The sequence below is a fragment of the Mus caroli genome, chromosome X (genome assembly GCF_900094665.2).
Source record: "Mus caroli chromosome X, CAROLI_EIJ_v1.1, whole genome shotgun sequence".
In the NCBI taxonomy this organism is placed as follows: domain Eukaryota; kingdom Metazoa; phylum Chordata; class Mammalia; order Rodentia; family Muridae; genus Mus; species Mus caroli.
This window is the reverse complement of record NC_034589.1, coordinates 148,244,155-148,270,016: the sequence shown is the minus strand read 5'-3', so window position 1 is coordinate 148,270,016 and position 25,862 is coordinate 148,244,155. Positions and strand designations below refer to the sequence as shown.

At 40.0% G+C, this 25,862-nt stretch overlaps 1 protein-coding gene across 6 annotated transcripts in view; it reads right to left on the bottom strand.

Annotated features, from left to right (window-relative positions):
• Sh3kbp1 (SH3 domain containing kinase binding protein 1) overlaps positions 1-25,862 on the bottom strand; it is a 346,384-nt gene that overhangs the window by 154,546 nt on the left and 165,976 nt on the right. For 4 of the 6 annotated variants that reach the window (XM_021152670.1, XM_029473430.1, XM_029473431.1 and 1 more), the window contains exons 4-5: positions 19,266-19,369; positions 5,482-5,611 (exon numbers count right to left, since the gene is read on the bottom strand). In XM_021152670.1, coding sequence (XP_021008329.1) covers positions 5,482-5,611; positions 19,266-19,369 — 234 coding nt within the window. Of the gene's footprint in view, positions 1-4,890; positions 4,948-5,481; positions 5,612-19,265; positions 19,370-25,862 lie in introns of all 6 variants that reach the window. The other 2 variants (XM_029473429.1, XM_021152667.2) reach the window with 1 other exon arrangement.

Here is a 25,862-nt window from a genome sequence, read left to right as displayed (position 1 = left end):
TGCCAATAGAACACAAAGAACCAATGCCACTAAAAATAATACTAAAGAAGAATACTAAAAAATAACAAATACTTAAAAACTGAAACAGAAGGAGGTCTAGTGATACTGTAGAATGGAGACATTCGTGATATGTTGTATCAAGGAAGTGTTTTGTCATACTTTCTAAGACGCCCTCTTATATTTGTCTTAGCTTGACATGTCACCAAAGCATCACATCTAAACCTTTTAAAGAAGAAATTGAGAAAAGGAAAAGTTCAAATGGAAAATTGTAGTGACATACAAAATACAACCTTTTCTTGCTGAGATGATGATGAGAAATAATTGAAGATATTCCTGGAACTATAGGGCTATCTTTGAGTCAGGGTCTCATCTATCTCAGGCTGGCCTTAGACTATCTAATGTGCCTGAGGATGGCCCTGAAACACTGGGAGTTCAGAGCTGTGCCAACCTACCTAAAGTATTGAGTGCTGGGGGTCAAATCCAGGACATCGTGCATGCTTAGCAAACATTCTAAAAGAACTCAGTTATATCTCTGGCCCAAGGGTTTTAAAAAGTAATGATTATACTTTTACAACCTTTATTTGAAATTAAGCAGTATCAAAAATGTTTAAAATGGAAGATTCATATATATTTTAAATATGAGGCAAACAATACTGAAATGGGACCATAGTCAGATATAAAATTTGTCATCACTAAGTCCAAATAAATCCTAGAGAGTCGGGATGATGTGTGATGAAAACATTTGCTGATTAGTGCCATTTCACATTATTTAGTCAATGGGAACATATGTATAATTATATATAAAAAGACAATTAATTAGTCAACATCTATGATTGTGGTAAGAATAAACCCATTGTTAGCCAGACTTGCAATTCGCCAGATGTTTCATGAGAAGTTGATCTGTTTGTATAATGCTGGTGGTCCTACAATATGTGTAGAAAGATGGCATGTCATTTTGGTCTCCTAACGCATGAGCCAAGGGCACAGCTGAAATGTCACTTCACCGAGCATTCATGTTGTCATCTGACAGCAGGCTGAATGACAGGAAAATTTCTGCTCACCCACAGAATCGTAAGACTGTCTATTCTGTTGATGCAAACATTTCTGTGTTCTGTTTTTGAACACCTGATTTTATTAAACACCTTTTTGTGTATATTTATTAATGTGAGAGGTGGGAGCCCATTTCATTCTTAAAAAAAAAAATCTTGCTTGGTACCAATCTGTAAGCCATGTCTGACTAATAATAAAAGCTAAGTTTAAAAGGAAAGACAGTCAGACCTTATAAGCTTCCAGGTGGAGCATCTAGTACCACCTAAAAAGATGTAGCATGCACGCACGTGCACACACACACACACACACATACACACACACATATACACACACTTTAATGTACTCACATCCCCAGATTTAGTTAACAATTTACAGAAAGGGAGTTTAAATGACACACAGTGATGAAACTATCAAAAGCCAGACAACGAGGAACTAATAGAAAAACAAACTTTGCTTCCTTAGCAAATAGATTGCACAGAAGGACGACCCATGAAGGAGGACAGATTCAGAGAAATTTTAGACATGTCAACTCACCACTGTGTATGTAGTTTATTAGAGAAAAGTGGACATGGAGCACATGTTTAATTATTTAAGGAAATTTTGTGTGCATCTGGTAATGGTACTTTAAGAAACCCTTTTATTGATACAAATTGAAATATTTATTGGTAAATTATATAATACCTAGAATTTTCTTTAAGAATGTGTAAGCCATAGTGTTAATAAATGAGCCTCAAGCTGAGAACAGGTCCACGTGGGTTCATTATACTCTTCCTTTACTGATATTTGAAAATCATTTATAACTGAGAACTTATAAAAATCTTTTTGAAAACTACATATAAGGTGCCACAAGTTCCAAGGATGGAAAAAAATGTTTTCAAATTTAAATATGCAGAAAGTTCCTGGTACCACTTAACTGTGGGAAAACCCATATGATTGTTAAGTCTCTGTGACAGAGCAGACTGCCCTGAACAAGGATCTATGAGCCAAATGTCACATGCAAAAGTGCAGAAAAATCAAGTTCTAGCAATGTCTATCTGTCATTCCAGATAAAAATGCCTCCATGGAGTAATAATGGGCTGATGAAGAATTTATTAAACACCTACTATGTGACAAGTAGTCAATGGAATATTTCTTTTTAAAGTACACCACCAACGCTTCCACTATCAGAGGCATCTATTAATATGCAAATGTTATGGCTTCAAGTATTATTTGCAAAGTATACAAATAAGAATGCATTAATCCAATGGGAGGAGTGTTTGTGTCCATGCGTGAATCAAAGATGTACAGGAATTCATTGGACACAATGCTCTCTCCATAATTAGGTTACAGATATTAGCTCTAGTCACAAAGAAAACCCTCACCCTAATGTCTGGTAGCACTTAAAAGGATATTTATATGATACCACTATAATCTCTAACCATTACCAATATGGTAGAAAGATTAGGATTTAACTTAGCCCCAAAGTCATGTATTAATTAAGCAATCATTATAGAAATTTTACAAAGAGTACTAAGTGGGCTGCTCAAACAAACACTCTGATTAAGTACATTTTGGCTCATAGCAGAGAAAAAGCTAGAAGCTGTTTGTACACCAACTATACTTAGTATCTTTCAACTGCAGAAAGAAACAAATATGCATTTACTGTAATTATAGGAGATGCAATCACTGGAGAAATGTGGATGAAGGTACACGTGGATCCTCCCTATATAGTTTGTGTTTATTTTAACAACTTCTTATGAATCTTAATTACTTCAAAACAAAAAAGTTTTTTTTTTCCAAAAGAAGTAAAGCATATCCAAAGTCCTAACACGATTCTCTGCTGAAGAGGATAAGCAAACCATTCTAAAATCAAAGGTCCAACTTGGATGCATCCCATCATATACATAATCTCTGCAGCAGCGTGATATGGTTATACATACACTTTAGGATAATCCTATGATGAAGCTAATCACAAGTGTTGACAGGTACTGAAAACACTACCACAACACTGAAAGGCGCTACTTCTCTTTGTTAGGGCATGGTGACAATTCAGAAAGCAACAAAGACATTATTCTCACATCTCCTCTTCTATGAAGCCCTTTTGACTACCATTCCCCCACATTACCATGGGACTGGCCTCTCTGCCTTTGTACCCTACTCCCACTCAAATGTCAGCTCCTAGGGAAGTTTCCTGAGCCTTTGCCTCCTTTCTGCAAGATGAGTTGACTGAAGGCAAGGTCCCCATCTGTACTTCATTTGTCTCTGACTCTTCAAGGCACCAGGGAAGATCTTAGTAACTACAGAGCCACTTCTGAACTCAACAGAGGTTTAATTAATGAAGACTAGAAGAAGGAAATAAAGAGAAGACAAAGGGAATGGACAAATATAAGCAAGCAAATAGGGCCGTATTAGGCCCTGCTTTTCTTAACTGTATACTTAGGAAGACTACAGCAAGCACTGTTTTGTTCTGTTTTGTGTTTTTAAGAAGCATCCATCCTTGTTAGAAAAACATACTTCTCCAGGGACCTCAAGCCCTCTCAGCAATGGACAGCTGCAGTCAACACAGCTACAGAAACTGCTGGACAGTTCTTGTTCTGAAACAGAACAAGATAAACTCTGATAAATGAGTTGGTGTGAGGGGTAGGTAAAGGATAGCCAAGTAACTGAGAAGACCATCTCATGGTATAGTTTGTTTCAATAGTTTCCAAAACTATGTGATGTATTCTCCTGAAAGTCTTCACTTCTGAGACTGTATAGCTAAGATTAGGTAACCGCCAGGAGGTCAAGAGGCAATCCCCAATCTCCCTCTCTGCATCAGTAAAGGAATTCCAAAGTAATTTTTAAAACATAATCATGGTGCTTCAGTGGCCATGGTAGCAAAGAGAAAACAAATGGCTAAACACTAATTGATCATGTTCCAAGTCTATCTTACCAGCAATAAGAGCTACCATTTACTGAGGACCTTCCTATGTATGCTATTGCTGTTAGAACTTAGATTTCATTTCCTCATGAAAATAAAGTTATGATAACCCTTTTCCAAAAAAAAAAATCCCCCTAAAAACAAACAAACAAACAAAAACATTTAACTCACAATGTTCCAAAGATACAGTATTATTAATATGGGACCTAGTTACCAGGCATGATGCTATTCTAGTGTATAAAAGAAGATTCTGGAACAGTTAAAATTCTACTGTGGAGTGGGAGGAGGGGCAAAAGGAGCTACCACTGCTCTACGCATTGAGCTGGCCACATTAAGTGGAGAAGCACTTGTCTCAGCTCAGAGAAGGTGACAGGAGTTGCTCAGTACGTCAGTCATTCTGAACAGCCATCCTGATCCTTCACATCCAAGACTTGAGGATATAATAGAGTTTGGAGCAGAGGATTCTCAGTGGAAGGAAGGGATCCTGCTGCAGACACCGAGTCAGCCAGCCAGTACAGTTGCTTCTATTTGTGGCCAGCTGTACAGCCCAAAGCCACTGCTGAGACACTACCACCCCACACACACCAAAAAGAGTCACATAAGTACTTATCTGGAAATAGCTTCAAGTTCCAAATCAAACACTTGTCCAATTAAACTACTGAATGAATACAGGGATACCAAGCCAATAGAAGAATACTGTTTAAATTAAACTTTTCGAAATGGAAAGTGAAGCTATTTGAAAATTGTTTTGGTAAGACTGGGCTGTCTTCCTCTTGTCAGGAAAGAAAGTCAGCAAGTAGCATGACACTACTAATGACATAGCTGAATCTCCTACAACATTCATGCCCATGACCTTGGCTCAACACAGCACAAAATAAACACAGACGCCCACATGGGAAGTTGGGTTAGTGACTGGGAGAACAAAGCTTCCCGGTCCTGACCTTTTGCTCCATGAGCTGGAAAGGGCAGCAGAGAAGCTGGAAGGAAACCTTCAGGCCCTGGAGAAAAAAAGACCTGAAGTTCGTTCTCACCATTACAAAAGGGAACCACTTCCTCGTTCAAGGTGAGGCTGGACTATCTTGTCATATATGCAATGGAACCGGCATGCATTTATCTTGTATACAGTATCTTGCCACCAATAATTGTTAGTTTTGTCCTAAGTTCTTCAGACGACATTGGGGGATATTGATCATCTCATTGCGTTTATTTAAGAAATAATTACAAACTCACTGGGAAAAGACATTCTAGAAGTAAGTACATGGAGGCACAACAATCTATGCCACCCATGAGCCAGTACTACCATGGCTAAAGGCTGATACTCACTTATCCAAAGACATATAGAATATATAGCTATAGGTCACATCTATACAGTGATAAGCTTATTAAATCATAGTGGGCTAAGGTGCAAGAGCCAAGAAAATACCCACAAGCTTTTCTCATACCCCTTTGGCATTGAACCACAGTGTATAAGGAGGCTATGACAGAGCCCACTGGTCTCTTCCCTTTCTGTTCAGTATGATAGGCATCCTTACTTGACTTGGAAAGCTGCTCATCCTGGGAGATGCCAAGCTCATCCGACTCCCCTGACAGCTCCTTGATGAAGTTGGAAGGAAACATTCCAGTCTTCCCATTGAGTACACCTTCCCACCATCCTTCCTCTACCTGCATAGAAAGAACAGAGGTCCAAGATGAGGTTAGACAGGTCTCCTATTGACATGGTACAGAGTAGAACTCACACAGAACAGGGATCCAATGCTCTAAAATTACCAGGAAAACAGAAAGCAGGACATGTGGTCTTATGATTCAGACAAGTAAAGAGAGTTAACCTGAAATCCAACACAAACAGCCAAAAATTGACACTTCATTTTAGTCAACTTCTAACTGAAATTTGGCATTTCCTTTGGTTGTGAATGTAGATAGCATACCAGTATTAGTAGAACTGGTGACTTACCATGGAATAAATCATGAATATTTTCCTAATATATCACAGATGATATACCTCAAAATATCATTTGTGCTCATTGGTACTTTGAAATGTACCTGCTGGGTAGCATTGGTTATTTAATTTATTAAGCTATCACATAGATTACTGTATCAAAATTTGCTTTTGTTAGATGTGTACTTCACCAGAGTGACTATGTAATTTTATGTTTTGTTTTATGAAAACCACTATTTTTTTTAAAAAGCCCTGTGACTATAACCAGGCAGGGGCACACACATCTGTAATTCCAGCACTCAGGAGAGACACAGCAAGGAAGATAAACAGTACCTGTGAGGTGAGCCACAAGGTCTAAATAACACTGTCAGTACCACAAACAAGCAACAGAAACAAAAAGGAAGAGTGGGGGAGTAAGACAAAGAAGGGACGGGGAGGGGGATAGAAAGGAAGGAGGAGTTTGCAAGATAACCAAAATTGGGCAATTAAGAGCAGAATCGATTTTCAATTAAAAAAAAAAAAGACCTCTGAGCTGAGAACTTGGGAGGGGTAGAGAGATTTCATGTGAGTTTCTCTGGGAATGTGGGGGAAAGACTGGAATATTAGGGGGCTGGAAGGCTGTGGCCAACTGAGGAGGAGGTGGGAGCTAGACCAGGAAAGTAATGAGAAGAGACATGATATGTTCAGTTTTGAGGTATGGAGTGGTCTTGACCAACTAGCTGGGGGCAAGTGAAATGGGGAAAGAGAAGTTGTCTGAAGGATTTGAGATGGATCTACCAACAGCAAAGTCGATGTCTGAATGTTTACTTGGCTTCCTGGAGAGAAAACTAAGGTCACTTTGAGGACAAGCAAGAATGACATTAAAAACACATGGAACGATAGAAAAAAAAAAAGAGCTAGAACCTTTAAAGATTTCCTATATGTATATACTACACCAGTCCAAGCCAACAAGTACAGTCCAAGAACTTCAATAATTCAAACAAATAAAAAAGAAAACTAAAACTCAAGCCCAATTCAAATTCTACCCTGAAACTTAGCTGTTATGTGAACTTATTCATTTTCTCCTGCCAAATTAAATTCCCGCTTCCATATCTATGTAACTGAACTGGTAATTCATCTCACATACCATACTTAAGCATGATCGTTGTCTCTGTTAAAGGTATATACGCTATGGTTCTTTGCTAGAAAACTGGGACTTGTCATATATATATAAAGAAAGTGACAATGTATCAAGATAAGGTGTGAGTAAAGACTAAGGCTTAGCAATGCAGGATAAAAAAACGAGTCAGCACAAATCAGACTTGTTACATCAAGTTGAGCTCACTTAGATCTGGAATGGTAAAAGACAGATTTGAGAAGAGGTAAGTCAAAATTAAGATAGGCCATTAAGAAATTAGAAACAGTAGCTAAGATTAGGGGAATTATCTTCAGAGTACTCCAGGAAGGGGAGAGGGCCTGATGAATGCCAGAGAATGGAGACAACCAGAGCAATACCTTTACAACGGTTGGGAGAGAACTCATAGGGTACAAATTTGTGGAGTAGTGATTCATTACATTTGCATGGCCACAAAATCTTAGGGGAAGAATGCGCACAATAGCATCTAGGTATGGCTGTCATGATGACTACTCAGTATCAGCTCACTGCATTTAACATCCTTTCCACTGACTAGCATTTGCATGTTTCTATGCTACCTCAATTGATGTATATTATTCCTTCAAGAGGGTTTTAATAGGATTAAGATCATTGGAAGAATTCACTGCGAGTCTGCATATCAACAGTCACAGGATACGTAGCATGGGGTCCTTATGCTTGCCCTGAATAAAGAAAGACCAGTAAAATAACCTCCTTCCTCTCAGGAATCACAGGGCAAGGGATCCACAGCCAAGGTCAGGATCCACAACTGAGTGATCTGTGGCACAATGCCTGGCAGCGGAGGGAGGCTGAACCAACTCCATATATTCAGTCTGATGATGTCTGAAATATTCATGTTCCCAATAAGCAGCTCTAGTGTGAGATTCCAGGAAAACACTCCTGATGTGTAGGATCAGCAGCTGCCTACTGGGAAAACAAAGGCATCTTCACCCTGCCACACCCCCAGATGCCAGTATCGCTGTCATTCCACAGCCTGGGAGTCTATGGGAAAACTACAGAGGTCTATCATTAGCTACACAGCAAATGGAAGGGTTGACAATAAAACCATTGCTCGTCACCTGGGGGATACTCTTCCAATTGCAGCTTCCATGGATGCAAGGGGTGTTTCCTTGTGACCTGAGCCCTCTTGGGGGAAAGCCTGGTACCGTAACCACTAAGAGCTATGTAATACAATTTCTTTCTACAGTCTGCTGCTTTAGTCTCAAGACTGAGCCTGGAGAGAGGAGAAAATAGTATCCTTATATTCACACTAGCTGTCTTCTGAGATCATCTAGTTTAATTTCCTACATAAAGACAAAGGCACTGAAGCCCAGAATGATGATTCCCCCTATTAAGCGCAGTGCCAACACATTCATGACAGGCAAATCATGGAAAGAAATCCTCTATGACAACCTATCGAGTCCTAATTGACTCATAAAAAAGTGGAGTGGGGGAGGGCGGGGTTCCTTCCTATGAGGAGCAAAAGGGAACAAGAAATCCTGATTATGTTACCATTGTTCTTAGTCAGGTCCTGCAACACCAAGCCTGTGTGGCCATTCTGGTGACGTCAATATTTACTAAATAGTTATCCTATACTGCCTTATGACCCGAGGATAGATTCATTTGTGATCAGAACCCATGAAGACCTCATCCCAGAGTTTAAGAAATGGTCCCATAGGTAAAATGATGGCCATGCAAACATAGGACTTGTATTGGACCCAGTACCCATGTAAAACAAAACCCAAACATGGCAATGCACATTAATAATCCCAGACTGAGAAATCAGGGATTTCTGATCTTTGGATCTTTGGAGTTTTCTGATCAGCCTCATTAGTTGAACTGATGAACCCTAGGCTCACTGTCTCATTAAATAAGGCAGAAAGGATGAAGGAGGATACCTCTGGCAATCACATTCAAACCCAAGCACACATATGCGCATAAGCATACATTCACATGTGTGAGCACGTACATACTCATCTTGGAGAAATTTCTAGAACAAAAGAGGAGAACCTGCACAGCGTGCACAACTTCTGCTTAGAAATTAAGATGGCCTGTATTGAAGCTTCTATTTTTGAACACAGAAAAGGAAATGTGTGCCCTTGCAATAGAGTATAGACTATAGGTGGTGCCAAAGGTTCACACCTTCTCCTCGCAGTAAGAAAGTAAAGGGAGATGTCCACCTTCTTCCTATGCCCACCCAATCCCAATTGATCATCATTTTTCTGTAGTTCCTAGATCTAGGCTGAGGACAAACCCTAGGGCTCCCTCCCTGTGGCCAATGTGGCTAACTTGAGGCCCCATAACTGTGCCCCCTAAGCAAACCCTACCAATCAATGGCTCATAGATAGGAGCAAAGCAGTTTACTAGTGCTGTTTGAGAACGGCTGAGTATAGTTTCCATTCCAGGAGAATTTTGATCCCTTTACAAGAAATAGCCTTATATGGGTTCAGTGCTCAAGGAAGTAAGATCTCTATTTTCGCCCTATTGGAAGCTGAGGAATCTAACAGAGTGATTTCAACACTCACCCTCTCAGCTGTGCAGACATCTCCTACATTTGTTACGCAGGGAAGATGTCCTATGTAATGTCCTTGATTTTTTGTTCCTTATCTCTCAATTGTACAAGGAAGGGAATAAAGGTTTGCCAAATCTAAAGCCTACCTAAGAGTAGAAGCAGCCACATAGGAAAAAAATCCACTTAGGGTTGCAATCACTGCTTTCAATCAATGACTTCTGTGTTAGTCAAATCTCCTTCAGGAGCACACTAGGAGAGTACATTTAGATGGAGCAGGGCAGGAAGTAGAGATACCCAGAAGCCAAAAAAGTCCGTTTCCATCCCAGTAGGGGCTAGGGAGATGACTCAGTGGGTATGAGTGCTTGCTTTACAATCATGAGGACATATGCTAGAATCTCTACTACCCAAGTAAAAAGTCAGGTACAGTTCCACACAACTATAAGCTCACCATTTTAGGGAGGAGACAACAAGGTCCCAAGAACTCCCTAGCTAGCTAGCTAGCTAGCTAGCCTAGCCAACACACTGTAAGCTTCTAGTTTTGAAAGAGACTGTCCCAAGGCAGTAAGCTACAGAGTAAAAGAACATGACATCTGACACACTGCTCTGGCCTCCACACACATATCCACAGGCATGCACACATGCACAAACACATACTTCTCAGAAGTAATTACATGGACATTTCAACACTAGGATGTTTCCTACATATGGAAGGAAGTTGAAAGTATTTTGCAAAATGGCACAACATGAGAAAAACTATCAAGACTATTTATCAAGTTTCTTTAAAATTGAGATATAATTTACAAATCTCAGGTCAGTTTTGAAAGCTACATCTCTATAAACAAACAGGATATTTTTATTACTTGAGAAAATTCCTATGTCAAGCACTTTTGATTGGTTTTGGTTGTTCTACAACTTCACATAAGTACACAATGCCATAGTTTAATTCCATGAACAGTGTTTAAAAATAAACTTTGTTTCTAGCGAAGACATTTTTCTATCAGTGGAATTAATGAAGAAATATTTAAAGGGGCCACTTTCTGAACATTATTGTCCATTGTAGCTGTTTTAAGTAATTGTCTCTGTAGAAATAAGCATTATCTAAGTACCAGATTCCTTGTCGATAATTTCCCCTAATTCCTATGTAATTCACTGCCTTCTAGGTAGGCTCAAAGAGTTCATACATGCCGGCATGTTCGTTCTCATTCCTTCCCCCCTTTCCTTTGGAGAAAGCCTATTTAATAAGAAGGGGAGTTCAAAAGAGAAACCCATAGTATGATTGATAAGGAAAAAGGGTTTTTAAAATACAATCTCTATGTAAGGCTTATGCAAGACAGAGCAATATCCATGATTTTCAATGGAATAGAAAGGGTTCTGAACCCAGATTTGGTTCCACACACTTGGAACACCAGCAATCAGGGAGTGGAGACAAGAGGATCTGAAATTCAAGGCTAGCCTGGACCATTCAGCAAGTTCCTGGCATTGTTGAAAAATAAAGGTGAGGCAGGGAAGAAGGATTTGGTTTCACAGGAGTCACATATCAGATAGCCTGCATATCAGATATTTATATTACAATTCATAACAGTAGCAAAAATTTAAATTATGAAGTAGCAATAAAATAATTTTATGGCAGGGGGTCACCATAGCACAAGGAACTATAATAAAGAGCCGCAGCATTAGGAGGGTGGAGACGCACTGTTATAGGGCTTCTGGAGGCAGCCTTCAGCAGAGCACCATGGTCTCCCCCTTCCCAGCAGTCACAACTATTCTGCAGATTCCCCAATTCCTAAAGAACTCTGATAAGGTCTTACCATCATTCTAACTTGGAACTATGAACAAAAAGGAAACTGAACGAGTAAGATAAGCTTTCTGATAAACCAAGAGGGTGCACATCTTATCTGTGGTGATGCCTGTGCCTTAGCAAAAGCCCAGGGAAGAAAGCTTTCAATGATATGTCTCCTTGAAAGTTCAAGCATAGGCATCCTGTAGCTTTTCTCTGTTCTTGGGTGGCATCTTCTTCACCCTCCACAAGGAGCTCTAGCTTTCACTTCCTTGTTCCTTTGTTGATTCCATCATCTTTCACTCTCTTATAGTCTTGTAGGAATCTCCATGACCAAACTGAGCCTGTTTCAGTGTGTACATTCTGTTCAATGAATCTCTGTGTATCTATAAGTAGTTTCGCTCATGATATAAGCATTTAAATATTTAAGAAATTTCATAGTTATTCAAATCTAGCACAAATACTTTCTTTTAGACAGTTGTAGCCTGCTCCACATGATGACGCTTCAAATATAACTGTTTTCTTTTCTACACTTTTTGTTATTTGACCTAGAGTCTCACACAGGCTAGGATTGCCTCAAACTTACTGTCGTAGCTAAGAATGACCTTGAACAACTGATCCTTCTACCTTTATCAACCAAGTGCTGGGGCTCTAGACATGAATCATGACACCTAGTTTACCTTCCCTTCTAAACATGGCATCCCTCACCATAGTATGAATGCTTCAATACCTGTACATACACTAAGAAAACAGATGTGTTCACCACTATATTAAACAGAGGACAATTGTAGAACAGCCTGAACTAGCTAGATGATCAAATTCCAATACTAAGATTTTATTTTTATTAACATGTCTTTTAAAATACAAAACAAGAGAAAAACCTTGCTTCTAAAGTAATGCAGTCTTAATGGGGGAAAATGAATGCATGCTTGGATCACCCGTTAGCTGATCAGCTTCTAAACGGATGCCAGCAATTTTTAGTGTATGTGCTGAGAAAGATCACTGAACTTGGCTTCTCTTGAGCAAGAGTGAAAGGCGGAGGATGCGCCCATCCACCCACACAGAGGTTTGTCTGCCGGAGTGAAAGCTTTAAAGCATTTCAAGAGCCTGCTTAACCGCAGATGAGTGGATCCAATCTCCTTCTATGGGCATATGAAGAAGCATGCAGGCAGTTTTTGAACATGCAAGTTCTCAGCTTTGCAAACCACAAAGCCAGGTCAGGCTTTAACTCAGAATCTGCATTCCCTCAGTCACCAGCCAGTCTGACTGGGAACCACTGAGAAATGCCTCTAAAATTAATCACAAAAAAGACATGAAACAAAAAAATTTCAGAACATTACTCAAGTTACCACTTTGAGAGATTTGTTGAGACCAGCCTCAGTCGATACTGGGGAAAACAAAACAAACAAACAAAAAAAAGCCAAAAAAAAAAAAAACCAAAAACAAAACAAAAACCAAAAAAACCAACAACTCCTTCCTTAGACTCCAGATAACACAGGGAAAACAAACAAACACAAAACCAAACTAAAACAGAAGCAGTCCTCAAAAAGAAAAAGGGAAAATTCCAGAGGAAGCCAGGTTTTGCCCCTGTAACCTTGTCCCCACAGCTTGCTTGTTCATCTGCATTGAGAACCCCACTAGCATTTCTGTCTGCTGCACTCTGAACCAAAATGACCCACGTGTATATTCATGACTTATTTAAAAATTACAATCTGTGGGGGGAAGGAGGAACGTCAATCAATCTAGGAATTTAGAGCTTGCCACTCTCTTTCCAAGTTGACAGCTTGGTTCCTTTAAATTTGCCATGATGGCTTTTCTATACAGCCAAACTGAGGATGCCCCAGCCAGGAGGCAGAAGGGGGATGGGAGGCTCCTTAGCACAGCCTCCACTTTGTCCACTCCAGGACTATCCCTTGCTCTCTTCCATCACCAAGGCTGAGGGCTGCAGGCTGGTAGTTAATTTCTGGCAAGCAAGTACCTGTTATTTCTCCTACAGGGGCCCAAAGTTATTTCCTTCTAAACCTTTTAGACCTGCCAGGGGTATTGCTGGGTTAGATAGTGCAAAAACCTTGGTGTGTGAAGACAAAGTTAGTGCGAAGAAAGAATAAAGTTAACAAATTGAAGGTTAAAAGAAAAACAGCTGCCAAGTTAGGGGGCAAAAAACCTGAAGTTGGGGAGTTATAGAACGTCAGAAGGACAATATACTTCCATTGCTTCATTTTCATTGCTACTGACGCACTTTAAAGAAATCAGTGCAGGTCATAGACAATACACCGTGGATGCACAAAACAAGGAGCTCAAACCAGCAACCCATACTTACAGAAAAGACATTGGCCACACTCATATACATACATACATATATACATACATACATGCATACATACATACAATAAATATTAAATATAGGCCTGACTCTGTATTATAACATTGTGTTGAACATAAACATAGGTTGTGATATTTTAAGTTAATATTAGATATTAAGATACACATATATCATTCTGTGACTCAATTGTTTTCTAAAAACCAGCCCACATGGTCAAGATCCTCAGAGCTGTCTGTCAAGGACCAAAACAACAACAAAAAAAAGGTGTGAATTGTCATTATATAACTCAACACTGTCAATCAATCAATCAAGATATAATTATAATATGTACATGCACAATATTTTATACTTTTAAATATTACTTTTATTTATCTATGTGTATGGATGTGTTTAGTCTTCACATATAGCTGTGCATGCTTAGCATCCTTGGAGGCCAGAAGAGGGAACTGGATCCTCTGGGACAGCAGTTATGGATGGTTGTAGGACATCATGTGGGTGCTGGCAATTGAACCCAGGTCCTCTGGAAGAGCAACCAGTGCTCTTAACTGCTGAGCCATCTCTCCAGCCCTAAGATGTTATACATTCATTAACAGATTGGTTGATTCAACAGTATCACAAGGCTTTTATTGTTTCCTTACCTTCATCTGTATCTATGACTTAAAGGGTTTTGTTTACTTGGGACACTTTTCATTTCAGTCTAGTATAGTAGAATCATAGAAGGTATGCCTATAAGCCTATATATAATGTTCATTATTAGAGAAAAGGGTAGAACATTATATACTGATAATGGTAAAAAAAAAATCTATGAGATCTCAAATCAACTAAAAAAGAGAAGTTTTGATATGATTTTGAAAAAAATGTATTAAAAGCTAGCCTTCAGACTCTATGCTACCCCCCCCCCTTTCCTGATGAAGGGATCAGCACATGCAATCTAGAATCCAACTGCAAATGAGCAGAAAAGTACTGCAGGGTGGGGTCAGTGGCTTGTGTCCCATCACAAGTGCAGCAACTGTTCCCTTGCAGTGGTTCCTTTCCTCACAGCTGACAGGCAAAAGTGTTCAGCATTTCTTAAGAAATGTCCACACTTTGGTCTTTGTTCTACTTGAGTTTCATGTGTTTTGCAAATTGTAACTTATATCTTGGGTATTCTAAGTTTCTGGGCTAATATCCACATTAAAAAAAAATAAAGTGTGATACACACACACACACAAAAAGTATTACCTGGTAAATGAAAACAGATAGGAGATTGCTCTTATCAATTAGAAGTTCCTTATGAATGACATTTAGGAGGAAGCCTGCTATATAGATTGTGACAGTTAATCTCTCCAAACTTAAAGTAGTAATAATTGTTAACTACAGCACTAGGGATGTGCTCACAACAGGCCATTTCCCCTTGCTTTTTGAAAATCTCTAATAATTTAAGAAATGGTACCATACAAGAGAGAAACTGGAGTTGCTTGATTTGTGTTGTATTTCTTTAAAAATTCTGACTTGTTCCTTTGATTTGCATCCTATATCTTGATCAACTATAATGCTAAATAAAATATTACTAGAATCGACTAAACTCAAAACTTGAAAATGATTTTAAAGATCAAAGAACAGTATATTGATACTGAACTCAGTGCTCTCAAATAGAAAAAGAAAATTCAGCTTATTGAGTCATCTCTTCAACTGTAAAAAAAAAAAAAAAAAGAAAAGAAAAGAAAAAAAGAAATGTATTGGTCATGTGTCTTGTTCTTGATTTGTTTTCTTTCTTTCTTTTTTTTCTTTTTTTAAATTACTGTTGTCTTCAGACACTCCAGAAGAGTGGCCCAAAATCTTGTTACAGATGGTTGTGAGCGACCATGTGGTTGCTGGGATTTGAACTCAGGACCTCTGGAAGAGCAGTCAGTGCTCTTAACAGGAGCCATCTCTCCAGCTTTTGATTTGTGTTCTTAAAGTATTGTTATGACAGTAAAGGAAAACCATTGTCTATGACAAGGCCATTTTCAATTCTTGTTCCCTTTCAATCCTGGATCACATGAATATAGATCTATTTCACATGATTACATCCTGGTGTCGGCAATTTTGTGCTCTGACCTGTTCATTTATTTTGCAAAACAAAAGCAAAACCCTGTTTTATAGTTCCACTTATTCACGTACTTATTTAGCAAGCATTTTTGAAGGTACATATTAGGATTCAAGCACTATTTCAGGTACCTCAAATATAAAAACACAAAAAAGCAGAGTCTGTGCATTTTAAAAAACTCTCTGTTTAGAGAAATATAGCCAGTATTTATAGTGCAAAACATCATAATAAACACATATTTAAAGGGCTCTGTGTGAACCATTTTAATGGCTTCATGTCTTCTAGGTAGATAATACAACTTAATTCTTTTCCTTGTTTATTTTTCATTATTACAAACACTGCTACAATTAACACAGTCCCTATATACATTTTTGTTAACCATTTTCAGCAGATAAATTCTTAGGGATGAGATATTTTATAATTATTGACATACCTTCATATAAATATATAGGTATACAAATTCACCACTTATACTAGGCACTGACGACAATCCAACCAGTAAATATTCTTTAAGTGAGCTGAAATCTACTAATTACTATCTTAATTTACACTTTAATAAATAGTAGGGTGGGATATTTTCACATAGTTAAAATTTTTCTCCATGGCAAGACATGCTAATACATACCTGTAATCCAACACTCTAAGGCAGGTTCAGGCAGCAGGAATCTAAGCACAAAGGATTCGTTGAGCTACCAAGAGAATCCTTGGCTCAGAACAATAAAAAAAATTTTTAAAAGGACTATTTTTCCTTATGGGATTTGTGATTATGGAAAATTCCTGTGTCATTTGGTATTGGTCTAACAGCTTCATAATATTTTTGTTCATTTTTGATTTTTGAGATAGGTCTTACTATCTTGTTCTGGCTGGCCTGGAACTTGCTACATAGACCAGGCTGGCCTGGAACTCATAGAAATCTGCCTGCCTCTACCTGTAGAGTACTGGGATTAAAAGCATGTATCACCTTGCCTGGCACCTTAATATACTTTTTATATATTACATTTATAACATTTTATAACAATACAGTTTCCCTGTGTGTTGTTCTCTTTCTTTGTTTAATTACCTCGATATACACTGATTTTAACATTTTTATTACTCATGTCTACTTTTTTATCATAGAATTTCTTCCATAGGTCTGATCTTAAGAAATCTGTCCATCCAACTAACTGTAAGGCATTTTCTAAATTAGTGATCAAGGGGGAAAGGCCCCTTGTGGGTGGTGCCATCTCTAGGCTGGTAGTCTTGGGTTCTATAAGAGAGCAGGCTGAGCAAGCCAGGAAAAAGCAAGCCAGTAAAGAACATCTATCCATGGCCTCTGCATCAACTCCTGTTTTCTGACCTGCTTGAGTTCCAGTCCTGANTTCCTTGGTGATGAACAGCAGTATGGAAATGTAAGCTGAATAAACCCTTTCCCCCCCAAAAAAAAAAAAAAAAAAAAAAAGAAATCTGTCCATCAGTGAATAGACGTTCTGCTCAGCTGTCCATTCATTTCTTATTCATCTAAGTTTCAATAAGTGTCCTACTTGACAGCAGACACTTTTAAAAGCTGAATAATATATTAGCACAAATTATCCAAAACTTAGAAACATACAAAGGAGGTTAAAGCATGTTCTCCCAGTGCCATGCTGGGAGCCCCATTAGTGACTTCTCTAGGGACACACGCCTTTGTTATACAAGTTAGAAACCTGAAAGCACTACAAATGATTCTTATCGGGCTATACTACCAACTGACTAGCAGAGATGCCAATCATCTGTCCTCTAGAAAAGCTAACCCCAAAGGTCTCAGTTTAATTGCTGTGCCAGTCACTATAGGGTTTGGCATCCAAGTTACTCAAGTATCTAAGCCCTCATCAACTTACTCATCACCCCAATCTTTATTCAAGCTTTGTTCTTTCACAGTTCTCCTGGCACAACCTTCTCATATTATAGATCTTTTAGTGGGGAGTTGAGGGCAGGTTAGGATTCGGTGAGAATCTAGGAACCTGACTTCTGCTGGCAGACCTGCCGACGATAGATAGCTCACTTCCAGACCCCCCCCCCCAACATCCACCCTGTTTTCTATAAATCATGAGCACCTGTAATGTCAACTGATATCCAGAAAATACATGCAAGTGGCACTCTTTACTTCTTTCTATATAAAGAGGCAAATGTTGAACCAGAATGAATGATGAAGTTCTAACAGTCCAAGGCACAAGATCCCCAAAGCATGAGGGAGCAGAGTGCAAGCAGCTCAGTGTCTCTAGGAACATTATACCAGTAAGGCTAGATAGTAAGGGGTAGATAGGAGCAAACATTCAGGGGAAAGTGGTATGGGAAACTGAGACTGTCACTAGTCAATAGAGTAGGCTTTGCCCCTTAGCCCTGCCTCTGCTACCTCTTGAGGGTTTTTGCTCATCCACACCATAAAGTGATCAGGATGATTAAGTGCCCTAACGTGTGAAGACCTTCCTCGTAGAGCTTGGAGTGAGGTCTTGGGTTCCACAGCAGAACAACAACAAAGGGACTGCAGGGAGGTTCTGAGGGAATGTGTGCTGTTGGCATGAGCATGGGCCTATCAAAAACCCCATAGCTCAGGCCATGGGAGTGGCAAAACCTTCCCCAGCTGAGACTCATAGAAATGACAATATCTTCCTCTGGTCAGAGTCCAAATGCTGACAGTGGGTACAGAAATGACCACTGTAGTTTTCTTCCCCCTTGCCCATGCTATGGCCTAAAGACTGATCCTCTCCAGACACTATATCTATTGAGATTTGCTTAACCTGTCTTCTTGCTCAGCTGTATAAAATAACCCTGCCTTCTTCTTTATCTGTATGTAATAACCCTGGTTCCTTCTTTATCTGCAATGTAATGACCCTGCCTCCTTGTTCAGCTATGTGCAATAACCCCACTTCCCTGCTCAACTGTGTAGAATAAATGCACTGAGTTTTGCTTTGCTTTGTTTTGCTTTGCTTTGTTTTCTTCAGGGGGTGGGAAGCAGCTGCAGCTTCTCCATAGAGTCCAGGCTATTCAATCCAACGTTATATTGTGAGTCTCTGTGTTCGCCATTTCTTCATCCCCTTGCTATCCCTAGTCAGGGTTCTAGCATCCAAGCCATGCAAGAACACAACAAAGAAAAACCCTTATCAGACTTGTCACCATACTTAGTCTTCCAATAAATGCCACATGCCACTTTTATTCTCTCTCAACTCAGTATTCTCCACAATGAAAACTGAGTGCCTACTCCAGAGATGGGTCTCTGCTATTGTGATCACTCAGACTCCAAAAGTCGACAGGGAAGGTGATGACACAGCACTGAAATTTCAAAGGTACTCTGTGTGTTATAGCACAAAGACAATGGCTTCAGATGGCCACACATCTGGCCCCCACCTCCACCTGGCCTAAACAAATTCCTCTGAAGGATCCACTTTCCCTAGGAGACTCAATTAGATGATTTTTAGAGTCTCTGGGTTTGACTCTCCATGGCTAAGGCCAATGGGCCTGTGCACAGGGAGCCAGGGCCCTTCATGCCTGGGCACACAGGTGGATCTGATAGCTACATGAGGCAACGGTGTCAGCTGAGCTACTTGCTTACCTCTCCTACAACCTCTATGATGTCCCCGACTTTCAGCTCCAGCTCATCGTCATTCTGGGGCAGGTAGCTGAATGCCACCTGGCATCGGCGTCTCCGTCGCTCTCCTGAATGGGAAAAGCAAAATATTTAGATACAGTTCTTCTCCCACATCCCACATACTAAGGTTTTAAAGAGAGACTTCCTAGGCATGCAGGCAAAGTAAGCTGAGTTATCTCAAATATGCTTCCCGGGGCATAGCTAGAGGCACAGCAGCCCTGGTCTCTTAGAGAGGCATTAGAAAGCGGAGCAATGCTTCTTGGTGTTTTGAAAAGCTGCTGGGTCAGAAACCCATGGACATGAGAAACTGACCCATTGGCACGGAAGGCAGAACCCCCCAACCCTGGAGCACTGGAGCACAGTGTTGCCTTAAACGCACTTCCATAGATGGTACTTTCTATTTGCTGCTCTTGGTTTGTAATGAAAGCTGATGTGATGTGCTAAAGAAAGGAGGATGGTCTACTTTTGATGCTAGCAAGGCAAAGAGCACTTCCCCCCACACACACACACACCCCGAAGTGTGCAAGGCAAATGAGAAAGTGGCCTGGCCTTTCTCTTACTAATCATCACCCTTTCAACACAGTGGACCTCAAGCCTGATAACCCAAAGCCAATTGGATTTCTGCTATTCTTGGTACAATTTCAAAAGTCCCACAGGGTTCAACATAGCCATTTGTGTCCCAGGGGATGTATTTGCAAGATGCCTGGCTGCTTCCGCAGAAGCAACCCAGGCAAGTCAAGGTTAAAAGTCAGAGCCATACTTCACTTAGAGGACACTGACTGTTATACCATGCCATCAATACAGTGGGTCCCACCAGGGGGGGCCTCTGACTTGGAGCTGGTACAAATATAGACACTACCATCTAAAGGACATCCATACTGCCTATGTGCACTGTGGGAGCAAAAATCATGCATGTGGGATGACGTGCAATAGTAGTGGTGGAAGCCAGGGGTTGGTGTATGAGGACTACGAACCGAGATGGGCATTGCTCAGAGGTTTGTTGCTTACAACTGAACACCTCACACCATTTCTTCACGCCACTACATGGCCTAGAAAAGCAACAGGATCAACGACTTCAAAGAAGTGCATTTAGAAAGGCCAGCATTATTTCTGGGTGTTGCCTCTGGAGACTCTTATTCTTTTCTAAGCTTTTCCCTGTAAAAGGAAGTCCCTGTCGGGATGATTACAGAGCACATTAGCCCTATCCCCTCACCCCTGAATGACATCACACAAAGAGGAAGGTGTTGAAACTACATCTATGGGCTTCCTGATCAATATTTTTCAAAAGCCAGTGGCCCCGTTTTCGCTTTCATTTTTCTATGTCTGTACCACCTCCCTACGGAAGAACAGGGTGGAACACAAAGAAGAGGGCAGAAGTTCAGGATCAATATCTCGTCTAATCACATCTTCAGCCACTAAACTAATGATCTCTACCTTTTTGCACAAAGTCACAAGCTACTGAATCTTGATAAGAACAAACTCAGAGCTCACAGCAACATCCTAGGTTAGCAATGTGACTGAATTGTGTAACCTTGGAAGGAGGACCTGGCTCTGCATGGGCCAGAGGACCTAAGCATATTGCCTCTCCAAAGGACAAGGCTAAAGGACTGGTATGCCAGTGCAATGCATCCTGTCAAAAGCTGGCTATGATGGGACACATCTGTAGTTCCATTGATCAGAGGGCTGAGGCAGGAGATCCCAAGTTTCAGGCCAGGGTAGGCTATTCAGGAAGATCCTATTTCAAAAAGAAAAATGAAAAACAACCACTATTGCTCTATAGCTCCCAACAATGCAGAAGACAATTCAGGTACTAGACACTAAATTGCACATAGTTCTCGTCCTAGCAAAGAAAATCTGGGTGACAGGGATTTTTTGCCCTCCTTCCCCCACTTCCCCATATACATCCCTTGGGATAAAGTTTTAGGAATTTGTAAGTTTTAATTTTCTAGGGTTTGTTTTTATACATTTTATTTAATTTCAGGGGGTTGGAGAACTATACATGCACCACAGTATGCACATGGAGGTAAAAAAACAACCTGGGAAAGTCAGTTCTCTCACCATGTAGATCCTAGGTGCCGAGCTTAGTGGCAGGTGCCTCTATGCACTGAGCCATAGAATCAGGTGCCCATTACCTATTATGTAATTACCTATTACCTATTATGAAATTCACTCTAACAATACAATTCTAAGCACGAAATGAAATAACAAATGTCTGAAAAGTGATACAATCACAGAAGCCACCAAATCCAGACCAAAGTGAAATAGCACCAAAAGGCCCAGAAGGTTCTAACCAAAGCCATAAACGTTACATATAATTGGTAAAGGGTGTGGGGGGAGTCGATGATATGTTAAATGAAGTAGTCAAATGGAATACTGCAGACAGAAAGGCTTAAGCAAGGAGGGAGGAGGAGTAGGGAAATCAGGGGATGAGGGGGAGCTGACCCAAATGAAGATGGTATCATAGGTACTCAAGACTGAACTTTAAAAATGAGTGGAAGGATAGTAAAATACATGAGAAATAAGAGAAAACAGGGAAATAAGAAATACTGAGGGTTAAAGGGTTAATTGGGCATGGGGAGGAGGAACGGGAGAGAGCAGCAGGGCTGAGTGGTTTAATCAAAACCAAGAATCTATGAAAAGCCTTATGGAAACTCATTAGTTAATGAACAAGTTTCAAAATACAACATTTTTTGAACAGAATTGCCCTGCATATAACTGTCAGAAGACATAGATTATTAAATGAAAATCACAGTGTAAGACCCAACATCTTCTGGCCTTCTCAAATACCTGCATGCATCCCAGTGAGTGTATACACACACACACACACACACACACACACACACAAATAAATGTTTTTGAAAATTTAAAACATAGCACCTAGCTTAACACTGTACAAATGGCAAAGGCCAAGATGATATATCCTTAGGGAAAAGATTATTCCAACAGATTCAGAACCTGGAACATACTCATCTAAATCTATGCATTAGAGACCATAAAATCTTACATGGTACCAAAGGAATGATGCATTCGCTAATTTCTCTCTGACAGCTAGCCAATATTTCTTAAATGGTTCGGAGGTTACTTAACTGGTGCCATAAAATCTTATAATGTACACTGTCAACATACCAAGAAAAGCCCTAGAGGACAAAAAGAAAGATTCAGAGGCAGCTGGTGCTAAAGGTGGCCCATCTCTTCCTTTGAGAAATGTCTTCATTTCTTTGAGCCGGGGTCTCCAGAAGTAGTCCAGACTAGCCTCAAATCTAAGACCTTCCTAGCTTTGCCTTCCAAGTGCTAGGATTAGAGGCACGGGCCACCCCACCTCCTGATGCCCATGTCCCCATATTACTGTATCTCAACCACAGGAGTTATAAATAAAAGGGTTGGGATGAGCAATCATTTTGCAAAGGAGGAAAAGACCAGTGATTTACTCAGAATCGCTAAGCTAGTAAGAGGCAGTATTTTCCTTGCCTTGTGGTCAGAGGTCTCTCTCCAGTCCCAGATGAGGCAAATCAATTCACTAGTCCCAAATTCTTTGCAGTCTGTATTCACTGCTTCCTGTAACACTGTGATACTACACCAGCTCTTCACTCTGACTTTCACTAAAAAGTTCCCAAACTGTCGGCCTTCTGTTTCTCTGGACCTCAGCTCTGCACACCATTGACCTAAACTTGAGTGCTGGCTTTAAAACCCAGTTTGGGTATGAGGAGGAACACAGACTGCATTCACCTAGGATAACATAAGAAGTTTCAGGGTGTCTCTTACCACTTTTTCTTGCCCTACTATTTCACTGACATTTACTAGTGAATCATGGGCTTCCTTGAAAGGGCATTACAATGACATCACTTCCTTTTGGGGTTTTTTCCCCTAAAGATTAGAACCAAGAATGGTTTGCCCACACCTGGGATTTGGACTCTTATTTTCAGCCACCATCTTCTTGCTCAGTCCAACTTGTGACACACATAATAAACACGACCAACAATATACATCTATGTTAGACAAACTAGAGAGTGGAGCATCTGTGTTTTTCCTTCTTCATGGCAACAGCACTGCCACTGTTTAGGTCACTTCTGTGTTTCCAAGGCAAGGTCACTTTAACTTCTCATGCATCATTGGAAAAAGGAAAGGACATGATGCACACATTGCTTACCCAAAAGTACAAATAAGGAAAAATATCCCAATGCATATTTGCTACTTCTCTACTTAATATCCTGATAGCATGTTGGCCCTAAAATACACATGCATGAATATGTGCCCATATGCAAGAACGTGGACCCAGACACATAGCAAAGCAGGCACAACCTCAAGTTTCTCGCTGGAACTAACAGCCACATTCCTAACAAACGTGGTTAATAAAATAATACCAGCTAACATATATTGAGCACTTACACTCAATGCTTAAGACTATTAGATACATTACCTGTATCATGCCATTTTGTTTCTACATTGATCTCTAGGTAGATTATAGGCTTTCTTTTTATAAACAATGAATTTGAGGAAGACATGGCAATCAATTATTTCACCAGAGGTTTTATAGCTTATAAGTAGAAGGCTTTGTTTTCAAACCTGGCGACATAATTCTAAAGATGCTGCTGACCATCCAGCTGGCTGTTCTTAAAATAAATCTCAGCTCTATGTTGAGGTTTCAAAAAGAATCGTGTATAGGGGTCAGAGAAACGGTCCAGTGGGTAAAAGTATTTCGATCCTCAGAATCCACATAAAGGTAGAAGGGGAAACTGACTCTACAAAACTACATGCACGTGCACACACATACACACACCACATAACCCCAATAATAAATAATAATAATAATAATAATTAATAACAACAACAATAATAATCTGGATGAGCTAGTATAGTACATGGTTAAGAGTTAAAACCAGAAAGTAAAAAAACTCAAATCACAAAACTTTCCAGCAGCTACTAGGAACTGGGCCCTACAGGACCCCCACATAAAAGAAATGCACCAGTTATATGGGGAGACATTATAGTATATTCCCCTTCTCTAAGACTGAAGTTGCTGAAATTAGAAACCACACCATGACTCCAGTCCCAGAATAAGGCACACACTGATGTCTTAGATCCTTTATCCTACAGTCTTGTGGCATGTGAAACTTTCACTAGACCAAATCTATTTACTGGCCACAGAAATATAACAAATAACATCCTGAACAGAAAGTCTTTGGGTCAATTGACAATATCTGACACTCACAAAATCTACTTTTTGAGAGTTCACATCTTTCCCAACAGCAGTAAATTATATAGGCTTAAATTATTTGATATGTGGGTCCTAAGGATGTAGTTCGCTTATTAGTGTGCTTGCTTAGTATGCAGACAGCCTTGGTGTGGTAATACATTAACACATTCCTGTAATACCAGAGAGATAGAGACAGAGACAGAGAGACCGAGAGTTACTTAGTAACCAAATCATAAAAGAGAAAGTACCGTCGAAGAAGAGTCAAAGAGAAAAATTTCCCATTTCCAGGGTTACCTCAGGCATTTTTCCTAGATTGTTCTTGGAACCATATGTACCAGGATCTTAAAGTACAGGGCACACCTACTGAACATAGCTTCTGTGGTAGGGTCAGAAACTTGCTGTTTCTCCATATGATAATGCTCACAAAAATCTAACCCCGAGGTAATGACTTAGTACCACAAGTTATAGACAATAGAAAAACACCTCACAGGAACTGACAATCAGTCCTTGGACGATGTGAAGCCATTGCTTCTCAGTCTTGACTACACACTGCCATCTCTTTGGGACCTTTCAGGAAACTACTGATGCCTTCCTAAATGGCAGTCTTTGAGGAACGAGATCTCCACAGAAAATGTTTTCATTCAGCACTGGCAAAAAGAAAATACCAGATGCATCGAATTTTATGAAAGACCACAGCACCAGCTCTACAGGCCTTCCCGTGTCTCCCAAGGGAACAGGAGATCGTGTACTGAGGAGTGTATTACAACTTGTCTGACATGTTCCAACAGGTGGCAAGCTAGATAGGCAGGTAGATAAGACTAGAGAGTTAAGGAGTAAGAAGTAAAACTCTTTCTGTAACAAAAGAATATTGACTAATAACATAAAGCAATGTAAGCACACATGATCTCCATTTTGTAGACATCAGAGCAACTTGATTCTGGCAAGAATCAATGTCTCCTGAAAGCACTGGGTGAATCTTTCTGAGGACTGGGATATTTACAGAACCTCTAGATATCTCCCTCAAGTTACCTTTAATTACAAAAACGCAGCTCCTCTTGATTGCTTCACCAATCAAGGAGCAAGCTGACATGACTCCTGACCAGCTGCAACTACAGAATACTGTGCACAAATACTGGCTTCAATCTAGCCATCAGGAGACCAAAGTTTCCAAGGAACTAGTCTACAAAAACTGTCCTGATTTTTTTCCTCTTATTAAAGTCTGTGTCACAAAGTATTTCTGAAGGGTAAGAAACTACTATACTCTCAAAACACAAAACACAAAACAAATCTGATTTCCCACAAATGGGATTCTTGTATGTGCAACTCTCTCTCTCTCTCTCTCTCTCTCTCTCTCTCTCTCTCTCTCT